We start from the raw sequence: 20,433 nt of genomic DNA, 5'->3' as shown, positions 1-20,433 counted from the left end.
ATCCATTATCCTAAAATGGCATCTAACACACACATACACACACACACACACTAAATTTAAAACCTAGCCTATATAATAAAAGGGTAATATGCAAATTGACCGAACGGTGGAATGACTGGTTGCTATGACATGCACTGACCCCCAGGGGGCAGATGCTCAACGCAGGAGCCGTCCCCTGGGGGTCAGTGCACTGCCACAGGGGGAGTGCCGCTCAGCCAGAAGCTGGTAAGCACAGTGCCATTGTAGCAGCTTTAACGACCCCTCGGGGGATGTCCGACTGCTGGCTTAGGCCCGGGTCCCGGCCTGCGAGAGGGCGCAGGACAGGCTGAGGACCTCCACATCCCCCCAGTGCACGAATGTCATGCACCAGGCCTCTAGTCTTTAAGATAAAACTTCATTCCGCAGTATCTCTGATTCTTTCATCTTCCCTAATTATAGAAAGTAACATGATTATAGACTTTCTTTATCCCATCAATACAAATCACTGGAGCTTTGGTAAAAAATCAACTGATTCTTCAAGAGACTGAGGTTCCATGACCTCACTATTCTGTCTTTTTAAAAAAATAAGTATTTATTGTTCAGATTATTAGTTGTTCCTCTTTTTCCCCCATAGCTCCCCTCCACCCAGTTCCTACTCCACCCTCTGCCCTTACCCTCCCACTGTCCTCACTCCACAGGTGTACGATTTTTGTCCAGTCTCTTACCACACCCCTTTCCCCGAGAATTGTCAGTCCACTCCCTTTCTATGCCCCTGATTCTATTATATTCACCAGTTTACTCTGTTCATCAGATTTTTTATTCACTTGATTTTTAGATTCACTTGTTGATAGATACGTATTTGTTGTTGATAATTTTTATCTTTACCTTTTTCTTCTTCCTCTTCTTAAAGAATGCCTTTCAGCATTTCATATAATACTGGTCTGATGGTGATGAATTCCTTTAGCTTTTTCTTATCAGTGAAGCTCTTCATCTGACCTTCAATTCTGAATGATAGCTTTGCTGGATAAAGTAATCTTGGTTGTAGGTTCTTGCTATTCATCACTTTGAATATTTCTTGCCACTCCCTTCTGGCCTGCAATAGTTTTTGTTGAGAAATCAGCTGACAATCGTATGGGTACTCCCTTGTAGGTAACTGACTTTTTCTCTCTTGCTGCTTTTAAGATTCTCTTTGTCTTTTGCCCTTGGCATTTTAATTATGATGTGTCTTGGTGTGGTCTTCTTTGGATTCCTTTTGTTTCGTGTTCTCTGCACTCCCTGGACTTGTAAGTGTATTTCTTTCACCAGTTAGGGGGTTTTCTGTCATTATTTCTTCAAACAGGTTCTCAATATCTTGTTCTCTCTTTTTCTGGCACTCCGATAATTCGGATGTTGGTATGCCAGAAGTTGTCCCAGAGGCTCCTTACACTGTCTAGATATTTTTGGATTCTTTTTCTTTTTGCTTTTCCGGTTGGGTGATTTTTGCTTCCTTGTATTTCAAATCTTTGACTTGATTCTTGGGATCCTCTTGTCTGCTATTGGATCTCTGTACATTATTCTTTATTTTAGTCAGTGTATGCTTAATTTCTAGTTGGTCCTTTTTCATATCCTCGAGGGTCTCACTAAGTTTATCGGCGGTTTCTAGAAAATTCTTGAAAAATCTTATAACTGTGGTTTTGAACTCTCTATCCAGTAGTTTGCTTTCCTCCATTTTTCATTTGTGATCTGTTGCTTTGTCTCCGCATTCTGGCTGCTTCCCTGTGTTGATAGAGTGCCTTTCTGTGCTAGGTGTCCTATAGGGCTCAGTGGTCCAGCCTCCCCTATTACCTGAGGTGGACACTCTTGATGCACCCCTTTGTAGGCTGTGTGCACAGTCTTGTTGTAGTTAAGTGTTGATTGTTGTAGGTATCACTGGGAGGAATTGACCTCCGGGCCAACTGTCTGTGAGAATCAGCTGTGTCTACAGTGGGAGAACTTCTGTGCTGAAGACACCATTCTGGGGCAATACTTGCTTCAGTCGGGCTTTGGTGCTCGCTGAGTTTGCCCCCTGAGTGTGTCCCTTATGGATCTGAGGAGTTGTAATCTGGTAGGTCCCACTCTGACCACTGGGTACACTGGCACCTGGATCTCTAAGGAAGTGCTATTTTAGCCTCTGCCTGAGGCTACCCAGCAGGAGCTAGGGAGAGATCTGCAGATTCCTCTCTCTTGTTTGGGGTTTGGAGATGCCCAGATGAGGCCCAGCTGTGAAGCAATGCAAGCTTCTGTGGGGCCTTGGGCCTTCTTTTGGAAGTTCTGGGTCTCTCTGACCCAGCTGCAGTATGTTAGGTAATTTTAGATCTCAAAGTGACAGCTCATTCATATGCAAAAGCCTCTGCTAGCAACTTCGGTGGGGCAATGTCTCAGGGAATCAACAGGGCAGAGCAAACAGCTATGGCTGATCCTCAGCCCTGCCGTATGTGGCCCCCAGATCTCAGTGTCCCATCTCAGTGTCCCGGTAATCGCTGCAAGCACCTCTGAGAGAAAGCCGCCCTCGAGTTCTGCCCAATGTGAGACAGTCCAGTTTCTCCCCCTATGAGTCCTGGGTCCCCAGAGACTTCCCAGAACTGGAGTTCAGAGCAGTCGGGAGCTTGTAACTCCCTCCCGATTGAAGAAGACACTGGCGTCCTCCGTTGCCAGCCCTTTCCATACGCGCACCTCCATACCTCTGCACTTTCCTTCCACACCTCCTCTGAGTCTCAGTGTGCTTTTCTCTTTCCTTCTAGTTGTAGAATTTCCACTCAGCCAGCCTTCCTGTGGTTCTGGATGATGTCTGTTTTGTCTTTTAGTTGTAGTTTTGAAGTGGTTGTGCAAGGCAGCATTTTCAGGTGTTTACCTATGTCGCCATCTTGGTTTCTTCTATTCTGTCTCTTAATTATGTGTTGTTTTTCAGCATCTTGGCCTCTATAGGTCTAAAGTTCCTCTAGCCACATAAGGAAACGCAGGCACTGGAGTCAATCATATGCTCAAAAGCTTCAGGGATGTGCAGATGATGTAAATTCAGTGGTTAGGGGAAGAAACATACACCATACCTGAAAGTGTCAAAATCTTGTTTCCTGTTTCTGTTTTAAGACTGGGCCTATTCTGCTAGTTTTCTGCAGTTTGTGACTTCCTGGAGAGGAAATCTAAAACTCCTCTTAACTGAATGTTCTCTGCCTCTGTTACAACGCTTATTATGAGATCAGGTGCTGTTAGCACTTGGTAGACCTAGAAGTAAACGTACAAAAGATTCTGTAAAACCCACATGATTCCTATGTTTATATTTTCAAGTCTTCAAAAGGTAAAATTACAGCCCTAACCGGTTTGGCTCAGTGAATAGATCATCGGCCTGCAGACTGAGGGGTCCCAGGTTCGATTCCAGTCACGGGCATGTACCTTGGTTGCAGGCACATCCCCAGTGGGGAGTGTGCAGGAGGCAGCTAAATCGATGTTTCGCTCTCATCAATGTTTCTAACTCTCTATCCCTCTCCCTTCCCCTCTGTAAAAAAATCAATAAAGTATATTTTTAAAAAATTTTTTTGAAAAGGTAAAATTACATATGTATTATTTAACTAGAATCTAATCATAACAAAAGATCAGACAAATCCAGACTGTGGGACATTCAACAAGGCAACTGGCCTATTCTCCTTAAAAATCTCAATGTTATAAAAGACAGAAGTAAAGGAAGAAAGACCACAGTCATAACAACCAAACTAATGTCATTTTTCTGGTCTTTTAAACAGCAAAACCTAGAATGTAGAAAAAATTTGAAAGAAATAGACCAGTTTCTTTCAACAAAGAAATGGTATAGATAAAGAAAAGAAAAAAGGAGGGAGAACTATATTAGTATATAGATTAAAATAAATTTAAGAAATATGTGGACTTTGAGTTTTGATTTAAATAAACTGGAAAAAAAGAGACAATTTTAAGTCAATCATGGAAATTTTAAACTGCACTGGTATTAGATGATAACAAAAGTAGGAGATAGGGTGGCAAAAGGATATATTTTTATTTTATTTTATTTTTAAGGATATATTTTTAAAAGTAAATAGCCTATATGCTTTTACTGATAATTTCATAATTACTTGGTTGAAAATTTTGATAGTCACTCACTGTATACAGCAAAGCAAATGCTTCCAAACAGTCAAACAGCGTGAATGTCAATAAATAGCCTACAGCTCTTGAATCATTTGTTTTATTTATCAAGAATCTCAAGCCCTAACCCGGTTTGGCTCAATGGATAGAGCGTCAGCCTGCGGACCAAAGGTCCCAGGTTTGATTCCAGTCAAGGGCATGTACCTTGACTGTGGGAACATCCCCAGTAGGGAGTGTGCAGGAGGCAGCTGGTTGATGTTTCTCTCTCATTGATGTTTCTAACTCTCTATCCCTCTCCCTTCCTCTCTGTAAAAAAAAAAAAATCAATAAAATATATATTAAAAAAAAAAGAATCTCAAAAAACTCTGAAAAACAGCTACAAGTAGGAAGCACAGGAAGACTACTCTATTTTTTTATTTGCAGTTTCTGTGACTTGGTGCTCTTTCCCAAACAATGAAGCTTTATTTATGGAGACCATTGGATAGAGACCATGGTGCTGCAATGCTGATTAAGTATTTTTTAAGATGCACATTTTATTCTATGTGTACATTTCTTCATGCTATTATTTTTAATACCTTGCAAAAAAACAAATAAACCCAGACAACCCACCTTTTTGTTCACACATTATATATTTTAAAGTAAAAATTTAAAAAATAAACAGGTCTCTTTTAAAATGCAAATATTGCCGAAACCGGTTTGGCTCAGTGGATAGAGCGTCAGCCTGCGGACTGAGGGGTCCCAGGTTCGATTCCGGTCAAGGGCATGTACCTGGGTTGCGGGCACATCCCCAGTGGGAGATGTGCAGGAGGCAGCTGATCGATGTTTCTCTCCCATCGATGTTTCTAACTCTCCATCTCTCTCCCTTCCTCTCTGTAAAAAAATCAATAAAATATATAAAAAAAAATAAATAAAAAAAATAAAATGCAAATATTACATTATTATTCTCCTCTCTACATAAATTACTTTAATTGTACTATCATACGTACCTAACAACTAACAGTGACATATGAGAAAAATGCAACAGGCAGGCCTTGACATGGTGGGCACTTCGTGTGAGCAATCAGACAAATGGTAACAAAAGTAAATCTTCCTTACTTGCAATTATTTCTAAGTTCTTGGGGCCCAATATGCTGAGGAAAAAAGTGTCATACATTTATTTCTCCTTTAAATTATCTGAGCTAATTAGAAAGGCTTTATAAAAAATTAACCGATTATTGCCCTGGCCAGTGTGGCTCAGTAGGTTGGAGCATTGTCCCATACACCAAAAGGTTGCTGGCTCATACCAAAGTTGCAAAACTGGTCCTTAGTTGGACTGCATATGAGAGGCAACCACTCGATGTTTCTCTCTCACATCAATGTTTCCCTCTCGCTCTAAAAAAAATAATATATCAATAAATATAGTATACTTGGGTGAGGATTAAAAAAACACACAATTATTTCCAGTTGAGCCTGATCTAGTACTGCCTCTTTCAAATCAGTTCAATGTCTCCCCTCTTCATTTTGTTGCCCTTTTATAAATCATTACAGAACATCTTGAGACATTTGAAAGCAGACGATGAAAAATGAGTCGTGCCCAGCCGGCCTGGCTCAGAGGTTGAGTGGCAAACTATGAACCAGGAAGTCTTGGTTCAATTCCGGTCAGGGCACATGCTGGGTTGTGTGCTCAGTCCCCAATAGGGGGCATGCAGGAGGCAGCCAACCAACAATTCTCATCATTGATGTTTCTGTTTCTCTCTCCTTCTACCTTTCTTGTTGATACCAATTAAAATTTTTTTTAAAATAAGTGTCATGATGTCTTCACACACTCACATTACCATCTCTCCCATAGCTGACTACTGTGGCCTCGGAACCCTGCCTTGACTCTTTCCTGCCCCTTTGACACTACACTCAGAGTGATCATTCTAAAATACAAATCTCATCCTGTCACTCCTGCACAAGACTACAAAAACTGGCCCACAAATTCCTATTCCTGTATACCAACATTTTGGAAACATATCTGTGCGCCAATTCCATCAATAGGTGGAGTTATTTCTCCACTTCCTGGATTGGAGCTGGCTTAACCAACAGATGTCAGGTGAAATAACAAGGTGGACTTCTGAACCTAGACCCCTAGAAGTCTTCAATACCAAGTGGAGAAATCCCTTAGGTACAGGAGAATGAGAGCATTTTAAGCCTCCCAATTGGTGCCCCTTAGACCCAGCAGTGAACAGCCATCACCCATTGCCTGACAAAAGGAGCACGGCCATCTTAAGTCACCCACCCAACTCCAAGCCTCCAGATGACTACAGTATCTGCCATCAAAGCTAATGAAGAACCCCTGGCCGAATGCGGCCCAAACTGCTAACCCCCCAAAGTATTGTGAAAAGGTACTAATTTAGGAGTAGTTTCTTATGTAGTAATTATTAAGTGATACAACCACCCTCCTTTTGCCCTCATGATGAGGTTTAAACTCTTAAGACTGCTTTTGTCACACGATGAGGTTCCTTTTGTAATTCTCCAATCTCATCCCTCAGTTCAAACATAACTTCATAAAATATTTGTGAGATTAAAGAATAATATTCACACAAACCATTTTTTGATATTTCATTTTAAAAATGTACTAGTTAGGTATTACAGACAGTTGTGGTCAGAAAGGGCAACAAGAATTCCTGAAAGCCCAGCTGGCGTGGCTCAGAGGTTGAGCACTGACCCATGAACCAGGAGGTCATGGTTTGATTCCGTCAGGGCACATGCCCGGGTTGCAGGCTCAGTCCCCAGGAGGAGGCATGCAGGAGGCAGCCAATCAATGATTCTTTTTCATCATTGATGTTTCTATCCTCCTCTCCATTTCTCTCTTTCTCTGAAATCAATAAAAATATACTTTAAAAAAGAATAAAAATACGCATCATGGTTGGTGTTTCTCAATGGTTAGAGCATCAGCCCACACACTGAAAGGGTCGTCAAGGGCACAAACCTGGGTTGCAGATTCAATCCCTGGCCCTTGACAGGTGTGCAGGAGGCAACCAATCGATATGACTCTCTCACATCGATGTTTCTCTTTCTCTCTCTCTTCCTATCACCCTTTCTAAAAACCAATGGAAAAAATATCCTTTTACTTAACAACATAAATAAAAATAAAATGAGTTCCCAAAAACTGGGGTCCATTTTTAAAAAAGGAAAAGAATAAAAGTACTCAACTCCAACTGATGAGTTACTTGCTGAGCTCTATCTACTATATGTCAGCTAGATGCTGGGGACAATACTAGCAACAATAGAAACTATTCCTGCTCCCATTTCATGGATGTAAAATTTAAAAGGAAATGAACACTCTGAAGGACAAGGACAGTCTATTACAAAGAATCCTGAGCTATACCCAGGCAAAACAGGGTCCTGTGACAGTGGCCACAGACACTATGCCACACACTGATCACACACATTACACTTTTGAGATAGTAACTATTAACCCCTAATTCTATAGATGACACAACTCAGATGGAGAATTTACTTGTAACTTGCCCAACTCCAATGGTTAGTAACTGCCTACGCTGGTATTCCATCCAGAGTCATATACCTCCGGAGTGTGTGTTACCACTGTATTACTTACACTGCCTTTCTCTTAGCCCAAACTTCTCCCCAAATGGAATTAGCACAGATATATGGCAGGCAGCCTGGACTGCAGCAACCTGAGCAAAGAGGTAAATAGGAGCAAAGCAGTATACACCTTTACTCACGGACCCACCCCTTTCCCCACACTAAGGAATGTGGCCTGGCTAGTGTGTAACTGGGCAAAAGGACAATCTCTATTAACCCCCTCATCTGCTTTCTCACCATGACCTGAAAAGTTCAGATAAACTAGGGCATATGGCTTTTGTCAATCAGGTCATCTGTTGTCAGTTGGGAAAAGATAAGGTTAAAAATTACTCCCACTTGTTTCACACAGGATCCCAGTAAACATCAGTGACCTGTCAACATGGAAGCAAAAGACAGAGAGGCTGTCATACACACCAACAGAATAAAAACTAGAGTCCACAAATAACCCATGTATGCATGTCCAGCTGATTTCGGGCAATAGCACCAAATCCATTCAGTGGGGAAAGAACAATTGCTTCAACAAAGAGGGCTGAGACAACTGAATTTCCACTTATAAAGAATAAAGCTGGACCTACCTCACACCATGTATAAAAAGTAATTCAAAATGAATGAATGACGTCAGCTAAAACCATAAAACTCCTCACAGGAAACACAGATGTAAATCTTGGATTTAGTAATGGATGCTTAGATATGACTCCAAACTATAAGCCACAAAAGAAAAAACAGATATGGGCTTCATCAAAATTACAAACTTTAACTGGACTTTACCAAAATTTAAAACTTCTATAGATCAAAGGACACAGTCAACAGAATGAAAAGGCAACCTGTGGAGCTGTGAAGGAAATATTTGTAAAGCATATATCTGATGAGCTAATATCTTGAATATATTAGAAACTTCTACAACTCAACAAAAAAAAACACCAAATAACCTGATTTACACAGTGTTGATGACAACATGTATCAACAACAACCTTGAGGACATCACATCTAAGTAAAATAAACTGGTCACAAAAAGACAAACAGTAAATGGCTTCACTTATATGAGGTATCTAGAGAAGTCAAACTAAGAAGCTGAAAGCAGAATGGTGGTTGTTAGGGGATTTGTGATGGAGTAAATGGGAGTGGCTATTTAATGGATATAAAGTTTCAGTTTTACAAGATAAAAAAGTTCTGGAGATTGTAAAACAATGTGAACATAATTAACACTAATGAACTACTTAAAATGGTTAAAATAGTAAATTTTGTTAAATATGGCTATTAAAATATTTCTTAAATCAACTCTATTTCCATATATTGGCAACAATTGTGAATTTAATTTTTTTAAGAACTTACATTTGTATTACATTTACATTACATGTACGATAGCACCAAAATATGAAATAGGGAATAATCTGACAACTGTTGTGGAAGAATTATACACTGAAACCTACAAAACACAGCTGAGAGAAATTAAAGAAGATCTAAAATAAATGGAGAGATAATGCATTCATGGATCAGAACGCTCAATATTGTTTTTAATCTTCAGAATCAACACCATCCCAATGCAAATACCAGCAGGGCCCTAGCCGGTTTGGCTCAGTGGATAGAGCGTCGGCCTATGGACTGAAGGGTCCCAGGTTCGGTTCCAGCCAAGGGCACATGCCCGGGTTGCGGGGTCAATCCCCAGTAGGGGGTGTGCGATGATTCTCTCTCATCATTTATGTTTCTAGCTCTCTCTCCCTCTCCCTTCCTCTCTGAAATCAATAATAAATACACACACATACACACACACACACACACACTAGTGGCCCGATGCACGAAATCGTGCACATTAAAAGGGAATTAGACGAAATATTTTAATATTGCCATTTGCCCTTTCTCTATAATAGAAGCGTCATAGATGAAAGAAAATTAGTAAAATGTATATGAAAATCTCCCTCTTGTCAGAGTCTGGGGTGCACCGCGGGACCCTGAGTCAAATCCCCGCCCATGCCTCGAAATCGCATGAGACCCAGACCCGGCTGACCCCCCCCCCCCCATCAAGCCCTGCTGGGCAGGGGGTGCAGCCTCAGGTGCCCTCCCAAGCCCTGCCGGGGGTGGGGGGGGAGGGCACAGCCTCAGATCCTCCATCAAGTCCTGCCTGGGCGGGGGGCACAGCCTCAGGTCCCCGGCCCCAGCGTGGGGACAGGGGTGTGTGGCCTCAGGTTCAGGCATGATGGCATGACCACCATTTGCATATTAGCTCTTTTATTATATAGGATAAGAAAGAAAATACCAGCAGACTTTTTCTTTTTTTGGTAGAAATTCATAAGCTGATTCAATACTTATAAAATGCAAAGACCCCAAATAGCCAAAACAATTTTAAAAGAGAAGAACAAGGTCATAGAACTAACTCTTATTTGTTCTTATTATGAACTTCCAATAACAGAGACTGCATAGTATTAATGTAAAGATAAACAAATAGATAGATCAATGAAAGAGAATCCAGAATAGACTAACATTTTGACAAAGCTACAAAGGCAATTCAGTGAATAAAAACGCCTTTTCAACAAATGATACAGCAACCAGTTATCTATATGCAAAAAGAACTTCCATTATCATGCTGCACCATATAAAAAAATTAATGCACACCTCCCTTTCATAGAAGGCAATGATTACTTGGTTCCCCTCTATTATTCAGGTTAATACATCTCTTTGCCAATATCTTTTTTAGGTAAATATACCTCTTTGCCAAACAAGGTAGAAAAAAGGCAGCAGCCAATTCCTTATAGTAGTAGCATGGGCAGTCTTTCCCTAGAGTAGTAGCTTCTAAGAACCTGAAACCATGAAGTCAAGCTACAGGGAAATTCCAACACATTAAAATAAAACCAAGTCCTGGGACCTGTAGAAAATAGCACCTGAAGTGATACTACTAGGTGTACTGGTTATTAATGGCGGATTTTGTACTCAAAGAAAACACAATAATTTCAAGAGAAACATGAAAAGTGCTTTATTCAAAGTAATGTCCATCGCTAGCTACACATTTACCCTATCTTTAGGTAATTTGTGGATACCGTCCCAATAGAACTTTTCTTGTTTTGAGGCAAACCATTCAGAGACCAATTTTCTACTTTTTCATATGTTTTGAAGTGCTGCTCAGAAAGTGGGTGTGCCATCAATCAGAACAAATGGTAACCTGAAGGAGCAAGGTCTGCTGAATACGGCGGGTGGGTTAATACTTCCCAGGCAAGATCTTTTAATGTGTCTTTAACTGGTTTTGAAGTGTGTGATGGTGCATTATCATGAAGCAAAATTACTTTGCCGTGTCTTCTGGCACATTCTGGTCGTTGCACGATCAAAGCGTGGTTCAAATTGATTATTTGTTGTCAGTAGCGATCAGTATTAACCATTTCACCTGGTTTTAGAAGCTCAAAATACACCACACCTTCCTGATCCCACCGAACGCAGAGCATTGTCTTCTTTCCCAAGTGATCTGGCCTTGCAGTCGATGTTGATGGTTGACCTGGATCAACCCATGATTTTGTGCGTTTGGGATTCTCAAAACAAATCCACTTTTCATCACCAGTCACAACTCAATGCAAAAAAGACTTTCTTTTGTGCCATTGAAGCTACATTTTACTGATGACTTTTTGGTTTTCCATTTGTCTTTCGTTCAGTTGATGTTGGCACCTATTTTCCTTCCTTTAAAACAGGGGTTCTCAAACTACGGCCCGCGGGCCACATGAGGCCCGCCGACCACATGCGGCCCGCCGAAAACATTTATCTGGCCCGCCGGGTGTTTTTGCCGCCGCTGTGTGCATAGGAATTTGTTCACAGTTTTTTTTAAAACTATAGTCCGGCCCTCCAACGGTCTGAGGGACAGTGAACTGGCCCCATTTAAAAAGTTTGAGGACCCCTGCGTTAAAATCTTTCCCATTGCTTGTAAATGACCGGAAATTGTTTGCTGAGCAACGTTTAATCTTTCTGCAAGTTGTTTTTGAGTTTGACACGCATCTTCATCCAATAATGCTTGTAATTGTTGGTCTTCAAACTTTTTCGTTTGACCTGGACGTTCTTTGTCTTTCACATCGACATCATCACTTTTAAAGCGTTTAAACCAGCGCTCACAAGTATCTTGAGATGGAGCCTGTTCACCATAAGCTTCCCAAAGTATTCAGCAGCACTTTTCTTCAAAATGTTACAATGAATTAAAACTTCCCACAAATGCTCTTTTTTTGGCATGAAAAATTTGACATTTTTAAGCGTAAAAATATCTATAATGTTAATACCTTCAGCAAATTTGACATATGAAGTTTTGAAGCTTGCTGTCAATACAACAAATTAGCATACATATCAAATCGCATTTATATAAACATATGTGTAACTCCATCTATTGAAAAACATCCGCATTTCTAACTGGTCCACCTAGTAAACAGAAACTGCAAGCAGGGAAGATGCATAATTTGGAGGCACTGGCATATGACATGAACATATCTGACTAAAGGCATTCACTGCTTTCTCAGCCACCACACATTCCACAAAGCACCAGTGCCACCTGCCCAGGCCAGCTTTCTCACTAACTCACCAAGCACCAAGGAAACTCATTTCCTGTATTTGTTGCAATTTATTAATACATAATGACTTTATGCACCTTCAGAGAAAAGGAAAGCCTGGATGGGAACATCTACTTGTGGCCAAGTAACCTTCAGGATTCAGAGAAGGAATACAGGAATAAATTGTCTAGGTTTCTTTAAGTAAACATTCCTTAAAAGTTCCTGCTCTAAGCACATAATGAACAATTTTAATTTTTAGAGTGGGTTCTAGTTCCTTATTGATTAGTAAATGAGAGAACTGAATACTCTTATTAATCAGGGAACCCTTATACATTCTGACCAATCATTTATGCCAAACATATTGAGAAATAAGAAAAATAACAGCTAATATTTACTGAAGACTCACTAGGTGCCAGGTGGTGGTAGCCTCACAATCCTCTGAGGTAAATATTACTATTAATTCGGAGAGGTGGTGTGTAACTTGCCCCAAGTTACAGTTACGGTGGGAACTGGGATTCCAAGCATGCTCATCGAATCCCATGCTAAGTGCTCCACCTGCAGATTATCTTTCTATCCCAGGGGAACCACGAGCAGCACTGCGGAGCCGTAATGGTGTTTGCAGGCGAGACCACACCGATGCACACTGTGGCAGGCAGGCTGGCGGTGAGGTACGCGAGAGTCAAAATCCAGGTCAAAAGCGCTGAGGCCGGAGCCGCAGGCAGGAGAGGAAGATACCACCTAGTCTTCACCTGGGAGCTGACGCGGCAACGTGCTGAATGTGCAGGAGCGAGACAATGAAAGTTAGGCCCTAGATGACTAGCTGGCCACCAGTTCGTAATTACTGTCCATCAACTCAAAAAAGCAGGAGGAGCTGGCAGCTTGGTTTTGTAAGGGCAGAAAGGTAACCAGCCTTTTTTAAAAAAATATTTTATTGATTTTTTACAGAGAGGAAGGGAGAGGGACAGAGAGTTCGAAACATCGATGAGAGAGAAACATCGACCAGCCGCCTCCTGCACACCCCCCACTGGGGATGTGCCCGCAACCAAGGTACATGCCCTTGACCGAAATCGAACCCGGGACCTTTCAGTCCGCAGGCCGATGCTCTATCCGCTGAGCCAAACCGGTCAGGGCGAACCAGCCTGCTTTTAACATAACCAGAAAAAGGAAGAAAAAACAACTCAATAGGTCCCTCCCCTGTCACGATAAATGTCCGACAATCCAGAAATCCTGCGTTTGAATGAGGACCCCCTCTCGCTCTCCCGCCTTTTCAAAGCTAATTCCCCGTGGGCACTCGCCGGCTATTCACGGATTAGGCGCCGGCCAGGCCGACGGGCCGCCGCTGCCCGCGGTCCCGGCAGAACCGGGACCAGAAACCCGCTCCGCCGCCGTCCACGTAGGACGCTCCCCCTGCGCCTCCTCCCAGTCCCACGAACGGGGCGCGCACCCCCATATGCAAGCACTTGCCATTCCTTAAAAGCAAACGTAGACATGCGAGTTAAAAATGTGAAGTCTACTACGTATCTTTAATTGTCCCGAAATTTGCACTTTACTTTGGAAAAACGTTTCCTTGGTGTGAGTTCCTGTTCGTCGTAAGGTTTCTCTTTCCTAGGTGGACGGGAGCGGGCGGAGGGGCGGGAAGGAAAGGGCTGAGACACCGGCGTCGCGCGGCTCCCGGCTCAGGCCCGGCCGGCCCGGCGGCTGCAGAGGCGCACGAACCTCCCGCCGAGCCGAGCCGGGACCGCAGCCCCCCGCCCCCACGGGCTGCCCGGACCGCGCCGCGAACCTGGGCCGACACCCCTGAACGGGAAACTCAGCAAGAGCCCGACCCTCCGCAGGCGGCCGACCCCACGCTCCCCCCGCGCCCGCTCACCCCGCATCCGCCGGCGGCCCGCGCGCCCGCGCGCTCCTCGGCCATGGCTCCCGCCTCGGGCTCCCCGCTCAGGCCGCGCCGGCTCCCGCTCCCGGCGCCCCGGCAGGACTGCGCCGCCCGCTCGCGCCCTCATGGGCTCCGAGCTGGTGCCTGCGGGCCGGCGGCCCAGGCGGAGGCGGCGGAGGAGGTCTGACGCCCCGCGCCCGCGCCCCGCCCCCCGCCCCCCGGCGCGCGGAAGTGCGTCATCACCGGGGCCGGGCTTCTTCCGGAGGTGGGTGGAGCAGGCGGGCGCGGAAGGGGGCGGGGACGGGGGGGACCGCTCAGGAGACAGCCGGGCCGGAGCCCCTGGCAGCCCGGCCGCCGGAGGTGGTGCCGGGCCGCACCCCGCGTCTGTGAACCGGGGTTGGGGACGTGGCGGCCCCTTGGCCGAGCGCTAAGCTGCCGACTCGGGGACCTCAGAGCTCTGAAGTGACCACGAAAGGTGGTCTGAAAACCTTTAATAAGAGCAGTTTATAGTGGGTAGCCATGTCCTGGCTGACCAAGGCCAAGTTTCAGTCTTGACTGAGCTTACTGTCTTTTTGCATCTAAGACAACACCCTGTGCAACGTCAGGGTCAGGATCACGCCCCTCGCGTCCAGGCCCTCAGGGCGCAGCCACATGCCTGGGCGCCAGGGCGCAGTGCCCTCCTTACGGTGTTAATTGTCAGCTGCCAGCTGCCCTGCACCCACCTGCCTAAAAGCAGCCTGTGTCTGTCACTTTACTTTCCACCCAGTCCCACAGGCTTCCCTGCGTTGCTTTCTCCCAACCTTCAGTGGTTCTAACCTTCCTAATGCCCCTTCCTAATACAGTTCCTCATGTTGTGACCCAACCATAAAATTATTTTCGTTGCTACTTCATAACTGTAATGTTGCTACTGTTATGAATCGTAATGTAAGTATCTGATATGCAGGATGTATTTTCATTGTTACAAATTGAACATAATTAAAGCATAGTGATTAATCACAAAAACAATATGAAATTATATATGTGGTTTCCGACGGTCGCGACCCACAGGTTGAGAACTGCGGTATGGATCTCCTGAAACCCACCTGTGTCTCCTCCTTTGATGGTGATGTATAAAAATAGGTGAAAAATGCATTCTCCGGGTGTTATCCCAACGCGTTAAAATGCTGCTGCGTCCCGGCAGCTATCGACAGTTTGGCTCAAATAAACTCAGATGCTCTTCACAGGTTGGAAGGTTGGCAGTGGCCGCGTAGGAAGCCAGCGACGCTGGTCCTGGGTGGTCTGAAGCCGGCAGTGCCTGGCAGGGTAGTGGGCACTGACCTCGGTCCTCTTAGATGGCGTCGCCGTGAAAACCATTCAAACTGTAGAGAATTTTTATGAGTTTATTTGCGGCAAACTGGCCACAATGACCAGTTAGCAGTCTTAGCAGATGGAGAACATGCTCCGGAGAACGGCAGTTTTGCACCTTATTTTATACATTCCAATCAAAGAGGAGGCTTACGTGGGCTACATGACAGCCATGGCTGCCTTCGCAGCCAGACGCGAGAGAGCCAGGCTGAGGGCTGCAGCAGCTATGCAGCGGCGTGGGGGTCGGTCTTGGGCTCCGGGGAAGTGGATTCCGCGGGGCGGCAGCCACGCCACGCACAACACGGAGGAGGAGGAGAGGGGGGAGCCGGAGGACGAGGACGACGGAGGCTCCAGCGCGAGCACTCCTGGAAGATCATCAGTGCCTTCCGCTACTGTGGCACCAGTATGCATGAGCAAGTGAACCGAACAGAAAGACAATTTCGATCACTTCCAGCTCATCAACAGAAACTCCTGCCTCAGTTTCTTCTCCACTTGGACAAGATCCGGAAATACATTGATCATAATCAAGGAAAACTACTGACCATTGTGAATGATTGCATACATATGTTTGCAAATAAAGAATATGGATAAAATGGGAATGGGAAGATTATGTCAGCATCTACGTTTGACATGGATAAGTTAAAATCCACATTGAAACAGTTTGTGAGAGACTGGTGTGAAAGTGGAAAAGCAGAAAGGGATGCCTGCTACCAGCCAATCATTAAAGAAATTTTTAAAATTTTTCCAAAAGAGATGGGATCCTTCTAAAGTAAATATTCTGGTACCTGATGCTGAACTAGGAAGACTGGCCTGGGAAATAGCTATGCTAGGTTATGCTTGTCAAGGAAACGGAGGTTTTTTATGCTCTTTTCTTCCAACTTTGTACTCAACAGATGTTCTGAAATTAATAAATATAAGCTTTATCCAATCAAAAAATGGGCAAAGGACCTAAATAGACACTTTTCAAAAGAGGACATTCAGAAAGACAAGAGACACATGAAAATATGCTCAAAGTCATTAATCATCCGAGAGATGCAAATCAAAACAACGATGAGGTACCATCTCACACCTGTCAGAATGGCTATCATCAACAAATCAACAAACGACAAGTGCTGGAGAGGATGTGGAGAAAAAGGAACACTCGTGCACTGCTGGTGGGAATGCAGACTGGTGCAGCCACTATGGAAGACAGTATGGAGTTTCCTCAAAAAGTTAAAAATGGAACTCCCATTTGACCCAGTGATCCCACTTCTAGGAATATATCCCAAGAAAACAGAAACACCAATCAGAAAGGATATATGCACCCCTATGTTCATAGCAGCACAATTTACCATAGCTAAGATCTGGAAACAGCCTAAGTGCCCATCAGCAGATGAATGGATTAGAAAACTGTGGTACATCTACACGATGGAATACTACACCGCTGTAAAAAGGGAAGGGGCAGTTATAGAATGTGCTGCATGGTTACCAGGTTCTGTTGGGCTCCATCGGAGGAAGTGAGGTCACTGCTCATGTCTGAGGGGGTGCTGGGGTCAGGGGACCCACAGGTGACCTCACTCCCTGACGATGGAGCCCCTTCCCGGCTCACTCGGACAGACAGTGGAGAGGACACCATGTTTTCGTGTTGTCTCCCAGTGCGCCGACACCGAGGCCTCAGAGAGGCAGCGATGAGCGTGTGTTTAGACGTGCCCGTTGCTGGATCCGGGCTCAGCCCAGATGACGCCTGTGGCCCTTTGCCCGGCAGGATCCGGAGGTATCACAGGGAGGCTTAGGGCAGTTTTGTTCAGGCCAGGCCACCACTCTGATCCCACCTGAGCAGCCCTATGTCCCCTCCTCGGGTGTGTGTGTGAGTGTGTGTTGGTGGGGGGAAGTTTAGGGGGGTTCACGTGGGGAGGGCTTGCCAGAAACTGGTTGGGTTGGGGGGTCAGGACCAGTCATGTTCGCACCCCAGGTCAAGGCTGGCTGGGTGGATGCGAAGTGTGGGCGGCACCCTCTGCCTGAGGTCTATCCGGAGCCTTGGAGGTGACTCTCATTTCCCCTGGGTAGAGGTCTGTGCAGACACAGGGCTGGGCCTGATCCGGGAGCAGAAGGTCCAGGGGGCAGAAGCAGCAGTGACTGGGGCCAGGCTTGAGGCCTCCTGACCGGCTGACGGTCACTGTCATTGCAGAGCTCACCCCGGGTCAAGGAGCAGCAGCTGGTGGAGGAAGACCCCCACCCCAAGTCCAGCATGGAGGGGCTGGTGAGCCACACCACTGAGGGCCAGGGCAGGCCTGAAGTGAGTGTGGCCACCTGGGGGTCGGGGGAGCCAGTGCCTGTGGGTGGATGCAGGAGGACTCCTCCACCGAAGCCCCCCAGGCTCCACAAGCCTCCAACCTCGAAGCAGCTCAGTCCCAACACCCGGACAGCAATTTTCAACCCTGCCCTGGAGCGCGATTCTTCTGTTACTAACACCAGGAGGGAAGACCTGGAGCCCAACAAGGCAGAGCTCAAGGGTGAGGAGGTGAGGAGGGCGGGGGTAGGGAAGAAATGGGGCGGGGGGCGGGGTGCAGGCGAGTTTATGGGGAGGGATTGTTGCCAGAGCACCCCCAGAGCCTGGCCAGGAGCAAAGACCGGTCTCAGACCACCCATCAGCTGGACTGCGGGTGGGCAGCACGCCCTGTGGTGGGTCCTGGGCTGTGCCCAGTGTTCTGTCTTTGGGGGACGGAAGGAAATGCAGGCACCTGGGTGATCTTCTCTCCTCCTCCAACTCCAGCACCAGCTCAGGAGGTGGAGGCAGCTCCTGTAACTCCTGAAGTCCATCCTGAGGAGCAAGATGCAGAGCTGGAGGCCTCTCCATCTCTAGAGCTCCTGGCACCTCCAGCAGCCTCTCCAGCTGCAGCTGTGGAGCCAGGGCCGGCCCCAGACGAAACTGAGGCCCCACCACTGGATGAGGAACCCTGGAGCCCAGGCTGGGTCCTGCCTCAGAGGAGCAGCTGCCTGTGGAGGCCGCTCAAGGGCCGCTTGTTCAATGTGCTCGCCCTGTCCCAAGGGACAGCCTTCTTTCACCCTCACTCCCTGATCTTTTCCTTTTAATCTTTTTTTTAAATTCAGTTTACATGTTCTCCATTGTGTGTTTGGATTTTTATCTTTTTATTTTTCTTACTTGGGGTCTTGTTTTTATTATTTTCTTTTTTCTCTTTTAGTCTTCATTTTTCCATTGTATAATCCATTGTAAGTAATAAATAAATACATTTTAAATGTTATTGTTCATATTTTAAATTCCTGGGCATGAAGGACAGTCATGATGCTGTGTGAGCATCACCACTTTCTAGTTGCAGGATGTCCCATCCCAAAAGGAGACCCTGCAGCAACAGAACTCTCTCCCCACTCCTCCTGCCCCTGATCTGATTCCTGTCTCTGCCCCTTACCTGTTCCCTAGAAATGGAATCTCACAATAAGTGCTCTTTGTGTCAGCTCACATGTTTGTCTGTTTTTATCTGAAATATCATTTTTGCTATTAGAAGGGGAGTTCGTAGATGGATTAGAGATTAGATGGAGGAGAGAAAGCCCTTTCAGTAAGCACGTGCACAATCCCAGGGTAGAGACCACTGCGCTAAGTGTGACCCCAGGGCCAGAAGCCAGTCAGGCCATGGCTGTCTCTTCCTGTGCCCAAAACAACTAGAAAAATGCAGAAATCTGGGAAGACAAACCACAAGCAGGAAAGCATTCCACACAACGCTAGGCCCAGGTGTGTCAGCCCTGTGGTGCAGAAAACTCCCAAAGGCTGGTGTTTTCTAAAGGGACAAAGGGCAAACACATGCACCTCCAACATGAGAGGCAGTGCACAGGCCTCTACATGTCAGAGATGCCCCACCTCCCCAATCCGGCTTCAGGGCTGGTGGGGACCAGCCCAGGGACAAAGTGAGGCAGCAGAAGCCCCAGCAGGTCCCCTGGGGGGGGGGGAGGGGAAAGCCCCTCCTCTGGGAGAACAGTGTGCAGGACCTGCCAAAGCCCCACAGGGCACAGCTGCACTGGCAGGGCTCCCCCTAGGAGGTTACCCACAGCAATTGTTGCACAATTGTTCAGAGATGTATTTTTGAGACTCCCCGTCAGAGCACTGATGAAATAGGCGGGAACTGGAAAAAGCACGGAGGTCCATGGAGAGGGGATGGGACCGCCAATCCTGGTCCACGTGGACAAGGGGAGCTGAGCAGCTGCTCAGTTCGGTGCAGGGGTCTCTACATGTTAAGAGATGCAGATCTCAGGGGTCCTCTCACATGAGACACATGGACCAACCCACCCACTAAACCCCTTACATCTGCAGCCATGTTCTGTGTTTGGGAGGCACACGGAAATGCAGGCACGTGGGTGATCTTTTCTCCTCTCACAACTACAGCACCAGCCCAGGGGGCAGAGCAGGCTTCTGTTTCAACAACTTGCCCATCCAGAGGAGCCCAATGCAGAGGCAGATGTAGAGGCCTGTCCACTTCCAATGTTGCCGCCACCTCTAGCAGCCCCTGCTGAAGAGCCAGGGCCGGCCTGTGCAGCTCTCCTCACCTAACCTAGGACCCTCCAACCCTGGCTGCAGAGCCCTGCCTCGACCCCATCCTGGTTCCTGCATCAGAGGAGGAGCTGCCTCTAGCAAAGGCATCAGGGCCAGCTCAAGGCCCGATTGTTGAATGTGGTCACCCTGCCATCAGAAGTATTTGTTTTACCCTCACACATTGACCTTTTACTTTTATTTTCTTTAATTATTGCATTTTTGTTTTCTCTAGGGCATGATTCAGTTTTTTATTTTTATTTTTTGTGGGCTTTTTATTTTATCATTTTTCTTATTTTCTGTTTTTAGCCTTCATTTTCCCATATTGTAATTAATTTTAAATAATAAATGTTATTTGTATTTTAAATTGCACCATTCCGGAGCATGGAGTACATCCATGGTGCTGCATATTCACCACCCCTGCCTGGGTGCCAAATGTCTCCTCACCCCACAAGGAAAAGAAAACCCTGCTCCAGAAGTACTCATGCCCCACTCCGTCTGCCCCTGGAAACTCTTATGCCATTTGT

General features: G+C 45.9%; 1 protein-coding gene and 1 pseudogene across 2 annotated transcripts in view; one reads left to right on the top strand and one right to left on the bottom strand.

Moving 5' to 3' along the window:
* Positions 1-14,247, bottom strand: part of MFSD14B (major facilitator superfamily domain containing 14B) — a 151,294-nt gene extending 137,047 nt beyond the window's left edge. Inside the window, exon 1 of the mRNA XM_081103207.1 lies at positions 14,038-14,247. Coding sequence (XP_080959333.1) covers positions 14,038-14,082 — 45 coding nt within the window. The 5' untranslated portion in view covers positions 14,083-14,247. The remainder of the gene's footprint in view (positions 1-14,037) is intronic.
* A 1,491-nt stretch (positions 14,248-15,738) lies between these two features.
* LOC308528414 (carnosine N-methyltransferase-like) lies at positions 15,739-17,835 on the top strand (annotated as a pseudogene). The gene is made up of 3 exons: positions 15,739-16,326; positions 17,555-17,626; positions 17,716-17,835. The product of its transcript is annotated as a carnosine N-methyltransferase-like (transcript).
* Positions 17,836-20,433: the final 2,598 nt, after the last annotated feature.

The sequence above is a fragment of the Myotis nattereri genome (assembly GCF_964212035.1).
Source record: "Myotis nattereri genome assembly, chromosome: 12".
In the NCBI taxonomy this organism is placed as follows: Eukaryota; Metazoa; Chordata; class Mammalia; order Chiroptera; family Vespertilionidae; genus Myotis; species Myotis nattereri.
This window is presented reverse-complemented; position numbering and strand designations above follow the sequence as displayed.